Below are 15387 nucleotides of genomic sequence, written 5' to 3'. Positions count from 1 at the left end.
ATAATATTGACGACATGGAATGCCAAGGGTTCTTTTGCGTGTAGGCCAATGTTCTCACGGGTGAACCTTTTTTCATCCCATCCTAACAACTAGAGACACTTTCTTTATCAGCCCCGTAGGCGTATTAGAATTTTATCGGCGGCAAAATTGACAATGTTCTACGTTATAATTTATATTGTGCTTTCAAGATGTCCTGAAAACACCGCATAAAATTTCAAAACATAAAATATTTTTCCTGGGTTCCTGACAAACATATGTAAAATTAAAGCTGGTGATGGACATTTAAGGGAATTCCAATTCCTTCAGACAGCAATAGTGTGAATGTTAAAACTCTAAAAGGAATAGCAGACCGAAAATGGTTAGATTATAATGAATTTGAATTCATCCAGATCGTTTGTGAGATACTCAGTCTGAATTTACATGCTTCTTTACTTTTGTTTATCTTTTGTAATAATTGTTTTACAAACCTCAATTTTTAAAGATTGTAACCAGAATTTTCTGAGAAAATTTTCGTTCTATTTGGCACATATAGTATGCATTAGGTAAGATTCGATAAAGAGCTGGGAGTTCTCGCATCGGTGGTGCAGAACGGACGGCCTGACATGAGAACAAACACCAAGGTCCTGTATACAGGTTGGCATTGATAGTTGGAATCGACAGGTGTAGAAATAAACGCTTATTAATAATAATTACCTGATTTCCTATTAAACTAGATACCAAATAATGACAAACAGAAATTTGCATTAGATTATTTACCAAGCATGAACGAACGGAGTTAGAAGACGGATATTGAAAAGGGCCACGACGTCCTTCATAAACCTTTCAGGATATATTATTATTAAACTTCGTTCGTTCGTTCGTTCCAAGAGTTTTACGTCTACTTCCACCATAGGTGATATCGTAGACAGGTGAAACTTAGTGCACACATCAACCTCTTATAAGCCAGTACTTGTGCCTTTTGGACATAAGAAATTTCGTGGATAAAGGAGGAGAGAGGGAGAATAGGTCATTTCGGGACTGACACATTTTCAGTTTTATTTCAACAATTCGCTTGCGCGTAGGGATCTTTAGCAGCGGAAGGAAACCGGAAGACCCAGAGAAAACTCAGGAGGTTGAATTCATGGATAAAACAATTGGCTGTAGTTTTCAAAGGCGCGCAACCTTGATGAGTGTTTTGGGCGTAGCTTAGTTTATACTAACACCCACAATTGTAAAGACAGACATAGCTTATGAAACGGAGGTTGCCATGCAAGATGTGCCTACATTTTGCAAGAGATGACATGAATGGAGAAAACTCAATAGGCCCATGGCTCATCCTCTCGTGAAACTTAGCCTTTGCAGATTTGAAAAGGTTTTCGGATAAGGGTGTATAAGTCTATATATCGCAGCTCGCACGACCCTTATTTGAAAAAAAACTATGTTACAACTCATAGCCTTATTGCGTTTAGTGGGATCACGTGGCTAAGTGGGTAAGACGCTGACTCGCTAGCCTGGAGGTCGGTGTGTTCGATCCCTGCATTGGCCGAGAAAGTTCATCCAGATTTTCCAGCGTGATTTCCCCTTGTCAGTGATGCAGGACGGAGGGCCTGACAAGGACAGCTATCTAGTCGTTCGGATGGGACGAAAAACCGAGGTCCCGTGTACACATTGGCGTGCACGTAAAAGATCCCTTGGCAGTTGGAATTTGATATAAGAGTAGGCGATAGTGCCGCTGCCCGGGCAAATTTTCCTCATAGCACACTGTATGACGTATGCCCGTCTTCATTAGCCCAGTATAGGAGCAGAACAGTAGGAAGTTAACCCTCATTTTATTTATTTTCAATTATTGCGTTTACATAGTTTCCGGAGGGGAGGGGGGGGGGGGGTCTGGATACCATTTGATTCTGTGATTATTATTATTGGAGGGGTGTAACTCTAAAACGGACCCGGATGCTTTACATAAAATCTGAAAAAAGAAATCGGTTATTAATTGTAGCCTCTGTCGCGTTCACATGTTTTCGCCAAACTAAAGTAGTAAATAAATGAGTAAAAGCGAAAAGATGTAAATCAAAAATGTATATTAAGCAGTTGAGCTGTTGAAAGGCATTCTTCCAAATAGTTGCATGGAGCCTAACCATGATATAGCTTATATAACACGCGGTTGCCATGAAAAATATGCCTCATCTTCTTATTGCCCCAATGTTTTATATCAAATATGAAAAACACACCATTAGAAGCTGTAGCCTCTATCGTTTTTACAAGGTTTTTCGAAAATGGGAGTAGGGTGGGGGGGGGCAGACAGGCACGAGCACGGACAGCTGAACATCGATATGATTCGTCCACTCATGGCCACAATGCTCTACGCGAAAATAGAAATTGGTCCATAAAACGCTCAGCAAAAGAAATTTCGGCCAAGGGTGCATAACTCTGAAACGACCGGTCGCGGAAAGCTGATTATCAATAGGTATTCAAACCAAATTTTAAAAAAAGATAATTGTTAGCATATGCGCACGGACTCGATAAATGTTTGGGGTTCAGAACCCGAAATGCTGATAAGTTTATGATCTTTAACACGGTATCTTCATTTATTGGTTTAAAACAAAGCAAACGAAAACTGGTTAATAAAGGCAGTGTGTCATCATTATTAGGACACTGTGCGGTAGCTAAACTACCCTGGAAGACAGCAATTTTATTCATGAAGAAATGGGAAAATTCATTTGCTAGCGTGTGTTCGGGAGAATTGACCTATTAAAGTTTTCTGTCTGTTAGTAAGTTGACAATAGAAAACAATTACTTGTTTGTTACTGGCTGTGTCGGTGCTCTTCGAGTAGAATTCCATTTTTATTTGTTACTGGCTGATTCTGATTTATTCCTAATTTTTTTGAGCTTTCAATATATCGTCATTCAACCATTCTGTTTTAGGTCTGTATGGTAGAAAGCATTCGACTCAAAGAACATTTTAGAAACGTTTAGAGCCAGTCCCAAAAAAAAAATAAAAAGATACGAGAATTAACATTACAGTCAATATGGAAATCAGTTGTGAATTATGGACCAATACAGATAATGTACATGGTGTATTTATAGTAACACCGTCACGCCCACACGTTGTTGACATCACGCGGTAATATCCACATAACAATGAGCGATCTGAACGCTAGAAGTATGATATCCGACGATTCTGAAGATGACTATCAAAGACTAGCGGGTATTATCTCAATCATTTTAATATTTCATTGTCTATCATTGATAGTCCTGTAATCTTCAACTTGTGTACACCGTGGTGGCTGAGCGGGCCACCTCGATCAGATTTATAAATAAATAGCTCAAAGGGAGATAACTACAGATTTCAACCATTAATTGTTTCAGTGATACTCATGGGTACATTCTCTCCTTCGTATTGGTTAGTAAACTACCAAGTCAACACCAGTCAGTAGACGGAGATCAGCTAATATTCAAATAAAAGAGTCGTAGTACTGCAAGCAGACAAATAAATAACCCAAAGGGAGATATCTACATTATTTAAATGGATGCAGACCACCATTACTTCTATAATGTTACATCAGTAGTGTTAAATCAGAAAGCTCCTATTGATTAAACAGCCAGGTATCTCAGTGATAGTGGCGCGACAAATAAAGGATGTCTAGCCGTTTTAATGGGACGACAAAGCAATTTCCCGTGTGTACATTGACGTACATGTAAAAGAACCCTTGTTTGAATTCGAGGGAACGCTGCTTCCCACAAACACTGTATGACCGCCATTATTAGCCTTTTTGATATGCAATGTAGGACATTTAATTTGATGATTTTAATCTGAGAATAATGTTTTAGATGGATTTATCATCAGTAATAAAGGGGGTGTTCAGTGGGAGGATGTAGTCGAGTTGGATGAACCTAAAGAAATTTTAAAAGAACGTGTCGTGCTACCATTAAGATTTCCGCAGCTTTTTAAAGGTAAATATGTATTGTATATATATATTTCATGCTGAAATTGTTTAATGTGTGTGTGTGAGAGAGAGAGAGAGAGAGAGAGAGAGAGAGAGAGAGAGAATTTAATTTGCACTCGATACAAACTAGATCATTTCGGGACTAAAATATGGTTCAATTTTAATTAAAAAATTCGCTTGCGCGTGGGGGTCTTTGGCAGTGGGAGGAAACCGAGGGACGTCGGAGAAAATCCACGAGGTTTGACAGGCGACCCTGCTCCTTCTCACGTGCAACCGGGGAATATAAACTACGCCAGTTGATTCAATGACAGATGATGCAGCGCGCACACACTCACCATTCGGCCATCCAACCCCCATTTGTTTAAAGGTCAATGTGTGTTTTATATTCTTTATAAATACGCATCGTCCACGTGATTCCGGGCAACTGATGGATTTATTAAACTAGATCTGGTTTAAAATGTCGTCATCCACTGAGTTATTCAAACTGCTAAAAACGAACAAAGAGAATTGAAAAACTTAAACTGCGTATTGTCAGTGATGTAAGGCTGAGAGCCTGGCAAGCGACAACGCATAGTTGTTCGAATGGGACGAAAAACCGAGGTTCTTTCAAATGACGCCAAATGGACCATCTATATAGAAACTATTATTTAGTCCACCTCAAAATTATTAAATATTTTGCGTAAACTAAAATTCACCATTAATAGACAAACTCTAAATAACGTATATTTGATATTCATAAGGCCAAAATAGGAATACGCATGTGAAGTGTGGGATGGGTGTAACGTTTCCAATACCGAAAAACTTGAAAAGGTACAGCTAGAAGCTGCCAGGATTGTCACTGGGCTAACTAAAACTTGTTCTCGTGAAGCGCTTTATTTTGATACCGGATGAAATAAATTGTCAGACAGACGTACACAAAAGCGACTAACTATATTTTTTCAAATTAAAAATCAGAGAAACCCAGCATACTTATATGACATTCTTAAAAATTATCAACAAACATCACAAAAATACAATTTAAGAAACATTGGCGAATATAGATATCCTTATTGTAGAACAACATTGCATCAAACTTCGTACTTCCCCACAACAATTCGAGATTGGGAATTATTAGAGGACCTCATAAAGCAATCAACCAACATTAAATCCTTCAAATATCTATACAAACAAAAATTACGTTCCTTAATACATAAAGCGCCAATCTACTACTGTAAAGGTAATAGACATGAAAATATAATTCACACTAGAATACGGCATGGGTGTAGTTCGTTGCAAAATGATTTGTATAAAATAAACGTTGTGAATGATCCCACATGTTCTTGTGGCAAAGTTATAGAAAATGCCGGACACTATTTCCTGCAATGTCACTTATATGATGTAATTCGTGCCGAACTATTAAATACATTGTCAAATTATTCTGTGATAAATATAGATATCCTATTGTGCGGCAATTCAGAATTGTCAATTGAGATGAATACAAACCTTTTCCTTGAAGTTCACAAATATATCAAACTTTCAAAACGATTTAAATAAAGTTATTGTTAGTAGTTACATCTTAGAATAAATTATTAGCTATAGCTTTTTTGGTGGATAACATTTTTTTTTTTTTTTCCCCCGCACCCGCACCTTTTCACTTATTTTATATAGAGCTTTGCGATATAATTGATCTGACTTTACTTAAATTACTTATAAATTATTTATTATTCTATATACTATTTCGCAATCTTATTTGTATTAAATTTTGTCTATCATTTATATGTATGGAAAGGGCTTTTCTAAGTTTTTGAAACTTGTGCTCAATCCTTTTGATATTTGTCAATAAAATATATTTAAACTAAAAACCGAGGTTCCGTGTACACATTGGCGTGCATGTAAAAGAGCCCTTGACAGTTGGAATTCCTTATAATAGTAGGCCGTAGTGCCGCTTTCCGGCTAAAATATCCCTCATAGCACGTCACAATTAGCCCAATCGGATCAGAAAAGTAGTACACTTGGAAAATATTTAAATATTTAAATTTTAGTTGATATCATCTTATGTTGATCCATATTCATATAAATCATTCCAGGAGCAAGGTCATGTCATATGGGTATTCTGATGTATGGAGTAAGTTCATGTGTACTTAAATATTTTAAATTAAATCCCTATATTATGCAAGATACATTTCGATCAAAATTCAAAATGTTCATCATATTTAAAAATTCTAAAAAAATTATATTTTAAAATTTCTAAAAAAAATATTTTTTAAAATTTCTAAAAAATTTATATTTTAAAAATTCTAAAAAAAATATATATTTTAAAACTTCTAAAAATATTACATTTTAAAATTACTATACTATTCAAAAAAAGTAGGGGATATTTGATTTTGGGGGCATAATACTAAAATATGCAAATGACAACGAAAAAAGTCACTATAGAACCTAACAGAAGAAACATTTCCAGTTACATGTGACGCCCAAACGCACCAATAGCTACCGCATGGAATGCAGGTGATGCTTGGGGTCATCATGGGGGTCCAATCCAAGATTTGCACGACTCTGACTTTGAATGTTACAGTCATTGTGGCATTGAATTCCAGGGTGGAAACATCAGTTTAATTGTTTTAGTGACCAGAAAACAAATTTTGATATGCGTCGGCTTACCCAAAATGAAAGGTTACGTGCCCTTGGCATGCTACAGATCGGCACAACACAGGCGGTTGTGGCGCGGACGATGAATGTTTCTCAGTCTGACATAAGCAGGCTATGGTCCAGATACCGTGATACACAATCTGTACAGGACAGACCACGCTCAGGTCGACAACTCAAGCCCAGGATCGATTTATCCGTACCTTGGCCTTGAGAAATCGTGTCATCACATCAAATCAGATCAGCGCTCGTCTTCAAACAGACACTGGTGTGAGAGTGAGTGGCCAGACGATTCGGAATCGACTGCATAGGGGTCACCTTCGCGCCCGACGTCCTCGCGTGATCCTTGTTTGAGAGATCATCACATTCAGGCAAGACGTCGTTGGTGTAGGGATCGTCAACACTGGGATAATCGACGCTGGAGCAATGTGATGTTTTCAGATGAGTCAAGGTTCACTGTTGATTTTTTGGACAGACGTAGGAGGGTGTGGCGTCGTCGAAACGAGCGCTTCCAAGACGTTAACATCATCAGACATGATCGATTTGGGGGTGGTTCTGTTATGGTGTGGGGAGGCATCACTGGAAGAACGGCTTTACATGTTGTTGCAGGGCGTGTTACAGGCCAGTACTACCGGGACAACATCTTGGCAGTCCATGTTGTGCCGTTCGCACGACGTCATGGCCGCCGTTTCATCTTCCAGGATGACAACGCAAGATGTCACAGGGCCAGGATCGTTACAGGTTACCTCCAACAACAGAACATCACCACATTACCTTGGCCAGCACTGAGTCCCGACCTCTCCCCCATCGAGCATGTCTGGGACATGCTTGGACAGAGGTTACGTCAACGTCAACAACGTCCTGCCAATGTCCAAGAACTTGCTGCTGCGTTGCAACAGGAATGGGACAATCTGGACCAAAATGACCTTAGACGTCTCAGTAGGAGTATGCCACGTCGGATCAATGCTTGTTTGGCAAACAGAGGAGGATTTACCCGTTACTGACTTGGTTGTGATGCTGTGGTAACTTTGCTGTTTGACCCCGGGTATCATTTTACCCTTATAATGGTCAGTCTGTGCCTTACTTAGTCTAACGATCATTTGGAATAAATCGATGAATGTGAACTTCATTTCATTTTGTCATTTGTTTCTTCGTCAGTTTTATTAGGTGACTTTAATAACACTTAAAAATTAAATATCCCCTACTTTTTTTGAATAGTATAAAAAAATTCATTTTCTAAAATTTCTAAAAAAAGTTTTTTAAAGTTTTTATAAAAGATTATATCTTAAAATTTCTAAATTTTTCAAATTTAATTCTAATGTTATTAATATCTGATTGTGTTTCTGTTTTGTTTATTATACCTACATTTTGTTGAGCAATTATCCTCCATTTTGTATTTCACAGCATCCTGGGAGTGGAAAGACGTATATAACATCAGCTGTGTTTTCCAATATTTCGGAAGTGACGTATTTCAAATTTTCAGTTTATGATTTATTCAGCAGATGGGTGAAACATGGTGACAGGTAAGGTGACGTGTAGAGACTACTGTTCTCCTTACGAACAGTCGTAATAACTTAATGTGATGATTATGACCGTTCGGTGATCTGTTTCAATACACGATCATCATGTTCCCTATGACTGTGTCTAGTTTATTTGACAATTTTTGAAATTCGCCTGGAATAGTTGTGATTGGTGGTTAATAGTTTCATAAACACGCATGCCTGACGTTAGCCAATCACAATATGGAAGTCCGCCCCCCCCCCCCCGCAGAGAAAGCAGAATATATACCTACGTAGTATTTCGACTAAAATCGTTCATTTATGACTTGAAATGACAGTCGACTAGCTAAGTGTTCCCATGTTTGTCAACATGGCTAGTAATAAGTTGTATTGATATACTAGTATTATAGGTAGCTGGCTGTATCTTAGCTTCTAATTACGATCCGTTGATAAATTAATAAATATTTTATTGACGTTCCGTATAAAAATTTTAAAAAAACGTTTTTAGAACATGGTGAAGAGTTGGGAACCGAGAAACCGTCATTTGCTCCAATCTTGATACTGGACCTATAAGAAAAATCTCCTAAATTCAAATTATTAGTATTGTGAGAGAGAGAGAGAAATGGGGTTTAACGTCCACTCGACACAAGCTAGGTCATTTCGGGACTAACATATAGTTTTAATTTTAATTCAATAATTCGCATGCGCGTAGGGGTCTTTAGCAGTGGGAGGAAACTGAATATTATCAAAAGTTTTTGTGTGAGACTGTGAGAGGATATCTGACAATTCATAAAAAGAATTGACTGTCACTAGATAAGTGAACACGAAAGAAAAACAGAAAAAGTCCGTGCATTACCATGTTTTTATAAGGTATAGAATGAATATAAACAAGGGAATGTACGGACTATTTCTATTTTTCTCGTGTTCTCTTTTCTAATGACATTCATTTACTTTAGTGAATTGTCAGGTATCCTCTTACAGTCCTATATAACAACTTTTGGTCTCCGACGGAATTATTAGTGAACAGAAATTCGCCCGTATATCCGTTATCATTCGTCACATCAGTCAGTTATATAGAGAGGCAACTCGTGTTTTCCTTTGGCGTTCGTCACTTCCGATTCAGAAAAACTGTATTACTCAGCTATCGTAGCAATGATCTCTGAGATAAAATTATATTTGGAATGTGTTTAACCAGCTCTATCACATATGTGATAATGACTGGCACCAATATTGTCTTTTAATAGCACGCATGGACGCATAATGCGGAAAAATTCATGGTGAAACCCCCGTTTCATTTCCATTTCCAGATTACTGGGACATGTATTCAAGATGGCGTCAGAGAAAAGGCCAAGTGTAATTTCTATTGATGACGTAGAAGTCTTATGTCTAACGTCTGATGTGGAAGATACACAAAGACAAAAATCAAAAGGAGAATTGATCAAGATTTTAATGGGCAGAGTTGACGGTGTTCAAGTTATATTAAACACCTCTAGACCGTGGTTGTTAGATAGGGTTTTGCTACGTCAGTAAGTAGGCACAGTTGTATATTCAAATCGAAATAAAAAAAAATATACGAACCCAGCAGCTAGGCCCATTTAGTTTATTCGTCCGCATTGTGGATCCTTTTAATAAATACAAATCAAAATATGTATAATGTTTACAACAAGAGTTTGTGACGCAACAAAGAGCATTAATAATGTGTAGTATAATTTTATCCCTCGCAATGAACGAAACAGCAAACAAAAAGTTGAGCAAAAGCAATTACCGGAAATCGTTGAAATCATAATAGGTTTCCCAGAATTATACAAAGTGAACAAGAGTAATAACTTTAGTATTTATTGAATTACATTTATATACTTTAGAAAGGTTGTGTAATAAAATCTGTTTGTCCCATAACCCAGAGGCGGATCCGGGGGGGGGGGCAAACCCCACCCTGCTCAGCTACATAAAAAAATTGAATGCCTTGCATCAATGAAATTTAATCACAATCTGTTCCTACATCATTACAAAAATGATTTCTCTCTTTAAAAAGCTCAATTTGTATGTATGTCTATGTAATTTAGAGACGATGAGATTTCCTTAACAGGAACCAGGCAAACCACTTCCTGCAAAAATTCCTGGATCCGCCCGTGTAACCGTGTCAAACTCACTAATTGGGAGATCTGCGAGTGGTCGAGAAAGTTCATAAAGATTTTCCAGCGTGGTTTACCTTGTCAGTGTAGGACAGAGATGCCTGACAAGGAATGAGACGAAAACAAAAAACAACAAGATCTTCCCGTGTAGGCGTTGACAGAATTCGATGAACAGAATGCGGGAATACCATTCTCTAGGCAACATGACACGTGCCCGTCTTCATTATAGTCCCGTAGGACGTTAAACCCCATTTCATCTCATGTCTAACAGTGTACTGATTTGAGTTCAAATTAATGTTAAGCATTTATTTATATATGCTCAATTAAAGATACACTACGTAAGACTTAGATAAAGAGTTGGCTGTTTTTGCTATAATAGTTCGAAAATAGATAATGTAAAATGAATATTTTGAAAATTTCATTTTAATTACTTTATTGCGAGCGAAGATATTAGCTTTTGAGGGTTTGACAAGACGTGTGCAAAAATTTCAACTATCGTACTGGTTGTTCGAAGCTAAGTCTCGCTCCTCCATTTTTAAATTAATTCAAAATATGGCTGAACCGTTCTAATCTATTTAATATCGGAGAAACCCGATGCCATCGAGAGTTGATTATGGCCTGTATCAGTTAATTAATATCTAATTAATAACTTAGAAAACATTTCCGGCTTAAAGAAAGACCTGCAATAGGCAGATATAACTCTTGCATAATGTATGTTTTTAAACATACATTAAAATATCCAATGGAAAATAATAACGGCATATGAAGACCAAATATCAATTCCGCTAATAAAAAAAATGATAATGTTTATTGCTTAATTACTATTTTTTTTTTCTCAAATGCCAAACATTTGTTCAATATGCTCAATTAATATCCGATTAATGATAATAACGGCAAAAGAAGACACAATAACAAATTATCAATTCCTTAATTGATAAATTATTTTTTTTTTCAAGTATAACCCACAGAGCTCACATAACCTTGCCTACAGAAACTGGGCGAGTACGGATTATCCAGAACCAGTTAACGTCTATACAGAATACACTTTCCGTTGATGACATTAAAGCACTGGGCGGCAAAACCGAAAGGTAAAGTGGTGTTAATCTATTATCATTAAACGTGAGGTGAGGACTAAGTGGCCGGATGGGGAGCCTATACAGGAGAGGCCACGGGGAGAGCCCAGGAGAGGACCTATACATTTAAAAGAGTAAATTTTCTTCAGAAAATCGACTGCAAACTTTCAGAATTGTCTCGGGGAGAACTTCGCATAATACCCACCTCGATGCTCTGGCGTCAGTCAAGCCGGAATATCCTCCCAGACATTTGTCTGCCACGCCCCCTGATAAGGTTTGTCATTGAGTCAAGTGGTTTGGTTTCGATTCCAAGCACTGTCTTCCGCTTTCCCTCCACTGATAAGACCCCCACGCGCCAGCGAATGTCGAGTGCACATTAATCTCTCCCTATCTCTCTCTCTCTCTCTCTCTCTCTCTATCTCTCTGTGTTTATCCACCCGTTGACTGATGTATCTTTATGTTTTAAAGATCCACACCCTCAGATCTTGTTGTTCTTGTAAGACATGCAATGTTCGAACCATTAAGACAAATGATGGCATCGACACACTTTAAAAAGGTAAGTTCTATAGTACATGTATTCTTTTTATATTTGCCATCGAGTCTACTTTCCTTTTGTGGTCTTTGATTTCAAGGACATAAATTCAGTTTGGTTCAGTAATATTACATCACCTACGTTGTGTGAACGTAAAAGAACCCTTGACAGTTGGAATCTGGTATAAGAGTAGGAAAAATATCACTCAGAGCATACTTCGTGGCGTTTGATCGCATTCATAAACCCAGTCAATGCAGAAAGTAGGACGTTAAACCCCATTTCAACCATAGTTATTTTTTTTTAAAAAACAATATTTTTATTCATTAAATCTGAATTTGGATTGAGGAACAGACTATGCCTATGTGTAACCCCTCTCTCTGATTTAGATACATGTACACTTTATAAATATTTACATACATACATACATACATACACACATACATAATTACATAAATATAGAGCATATATGATACATAATGGATAATATAGAGACTTAGATGATTATACAGAGTGCAGGGCTTGGAATGACGTAAATGTTGTTTATGGAGATTTAAATCTTTTTGATAAGAAAATAAATTGTTGGACTTCTTGGAAAATAAGTGTGTTTATCTCTGGACTAAGTTTTGTTGACCCATACAACAGACAACTGATTGTTTTATGATTATGTTGAAGGTTAAACCATAGTTAATTCTAATGTTATGATTTATAATCGTTAAAGGACAATGTCGGTGTCAGTCATTATCACATATGAGATAGAACTGGTTAAACACGTTACAATTATTCATTTGAATTGTCAGATATCCTCCCCAAGTCTCATATTATAACAAATTTTGGTCTTAGAAAGAATCATTAGTGAGCAGAAATTTGCCCATGTAGCTGTTATCACTCGTCACATTAGTCAGTTATATAGAAGGATAATTCGTGTTTTCCTTTTGGGTTCGTCACTTCCTTTTCTTGAAATCTTCATAACGCATCTATCGTAGCAATGATCTCTGTGTTAGCATTATAATTTATAATAATGGCTGACTCCAATAATGTCGTTCAATAGACAGGAGAGGATGGTAAATACACCCCGTGTCATGGTGATGACCCCTATGCTATGGAAATGACCTTCATGGATATACCAGAGACAGAGTTACTGACGCCGTCTGTTACCATGGTAAATATTATTCTATATAATAATCAGCGAATCATTAAAATAGATAATCTCAAATGGCGATCTTTCATTCCGGTCACGGGCTAAAGTAACACCACGGTCCTAAAATACACCTGTCACACCCAAGCGTGGACTCTTAAAGGGACAATAACACTCTTGCTGGCTTTACAGCTCCAGAAAATAAAAAATAGCCTTATTCTAAGTACTAGATGTGTTAGTGCCTTTTCTGTTGTGTAAATTATCCATTAAATTCTATTTTACTTGTCCAGAGGGTTCGAAAATATTTTTAAATCCAAGTCACATTTGAAAAGCTTTACGTTAGGCTTTTCAAATCATTTAGTTGAATTTTTCCAATTTTTTAAATTAGGTGTGTTAAGATGAAATTTGTATCATCAATTAATTGGAATATTGTAAAATGGTACAATTTGTTGACCAGAATACAGATTGGGACATATTATTCAGTTACAACAAGAGTGGTATTGAGCCTTTAAACTCTTAAACAATAAATTTCTACCTTTAGTTTGCTTAATCATTATTAGTGTTTCACCTAATGAATTGGGTTTTTTTTCTATTTTGTTTATTGCTTTAGGCTGATTTTGTCACGGTGTTAGAAAAATATAAACCAACCATTGACGAACAAGAGGTAAAACAAATGACTGAATTCGCACAACGCTACTTATAACTATCTATAACTATTTATAACTATGTAAAACTATCTATAACCATATATAACTATGTATAACTATGTGTAACTATGTGTAACTATTCATAATTATGTGTAATTATTTATAACTATGTATAATTATGTATAACTATTTATAACTATGCATAATTATGTATAACTATTTATAACTATGTATAATTATGTATAACTATTTATAACTTTCTACAATTATTTATAACTATGTATTATTATGTGTAACGTTTTATACCTATTTATAGCTATTTGTAACTATGTATAACTATTTGTAACTATACATAACTCTTTATAACTATGTATAACTATTTATAACTTTGTACAGCTAATTATAATGTGAGCAACACAGACAAAAAAAATATATAGTATACATACCAGATACAGCTTTTCTCTTTCGCCCTTATACCGGGTACAGCTTCCCCCTTGGACCCACCCACAAGGTTGCATATACCTATCGGGTACAGCTTCCCCTTTGACTCACAGACAGGGGTGTGTATACTCGTACCTACCGGGTACAGCTCCCCCCTTTGACCACAGACAAAGGGTGTGCACATCGACCAGGTACCCCCCACCCCCATTTTACCCACCGACAAGGGATGTGCACACCTACCGGGTACAGCTTCCCCCTTTGACCCACAGACAAGAGATATGCACATTTGACCCACAGACAAGAGGTATGCACATTTGACCCACAGACAAGGGGTGCATAGACCTACCGGGTGAAGCTTCCCTCTTTGACCCACAGACAGGGTTGTGTGTATACATATCAGGTACGGATTCCCCCTTTGACACACCGACAAGGGATGCGGATACATTATCGGGTACATCTCCCCATATGACCCATAGACAAAGGTGTGTATACCGGTGAAGTAGCTAGCAATATAATTAAGATATCCTTCGATGTCGTTTTCTAACCTGTAAACAAATTAAATTGTTAATGTTGACTAATGTTTGTGTAAGGTTTGCTATGTTTTTTAGTGAGTCAGGCTTTTATCGTCTTTTCCGTGATTACCCATTAAGTATTGCCCCTCCCCACCCCCATCCCCCAACCCACTTAATCTTTCGTGGTGATGATACTTGAAGTTGTAACAGTGGTCACACGATTTATCTTCCAGTTCTAAACTTGAACAGTGCAGCCATTTTAAGTCCATATACTCGAACCTGAGAAATATTATAGTAATAAATATCGAATAGCATTAACCAGATTTGGATGTGGGGACCACAACTTAGCAATAGAAACTGGAAGACGATGTTATAATATAGATAGATCTGACAGAACATGTTTATATTGCCTGGATAATCTAGGCTGCACGACTATCGAAGATGAAATTTATTTCATTGTATCTTGTCAAATGTATAAAGACCTTAGATCACAACTTATGCCATAGATCGACGCATCATATTGTAATAACACTTACTTGCATATAAACATTGTAAATAATGTAGCAGAATATATATTTAAGGCTAATAGTATAAAAACTAGTTATATGTTGTAATATAATTATGTTTTATATATTATATTATACTGCACTACTATGTACTATGGCCAAGAGACCTTAAATACTGAATAAAGATTTGAGTAATAATATAGTGAAAAGACGTCATCATTAATTGTGGTCCGAATCCAGAACGGATTCGTGCGCGTTAAAGTAGTTATCCCCCCTTCACTGCAATTCACAATGATCGAAAGAGAAGGACTCGGATTGCTAACGATAGTCTGTGACAGTGAAGTGAACTAAGTGTCAGAATT

General features: G+C 36.8%; 1 protein-coding gene across 1 annotated transcript; it reads left to right on the top strand.

Annotated features, from left to right (window-relative positions):
* Positions 1–3100: 3100 nt before the first annotated feature.
* Positions 3101–13662, top strand: LOC126816470 (vacuolar protein sorting-associated protein 4B). Its single transcript, XM_050543078.2, has 9 exons — positions 3101–3184; positions 3808–3930; positions 5990–6027; positions 7953–8071; positions 9355–9573; positions 11136–11267; positions 11721–11808; positions 12833–12943; positions 13530–13662. Exons 1-9 carry the CDS (start codon positions 3118–3120, stop codon positions 13620–13622), a joined length of 990 nt encoding a protein of 329 aa, XP_050399035.1. The 5' UTR covers positions 3101–3117; the 3' UTR covers positions 13623–13662.
* Positions 13663–15387: the final 1725 nt, after the last annotated feature.

This window comes from Patella vulgata, chromosome 3 (assembly GCF_932274485.2).
Source record: "Patella vulgata chromosome 3, xgPatVulg1.2, whole genome shotgun sequence".
Classification (NCBI taxonomy): domain Eukaryota; kingdom Metazoa; phylum Mollusca; class Gastropoda; family Patellidae; genus Patella; species Patella vulgata.
Note: the sequence above shows the minus strand (reverse complement) of the source record. Positions and strands in the feature narration are given on the sequence as shown.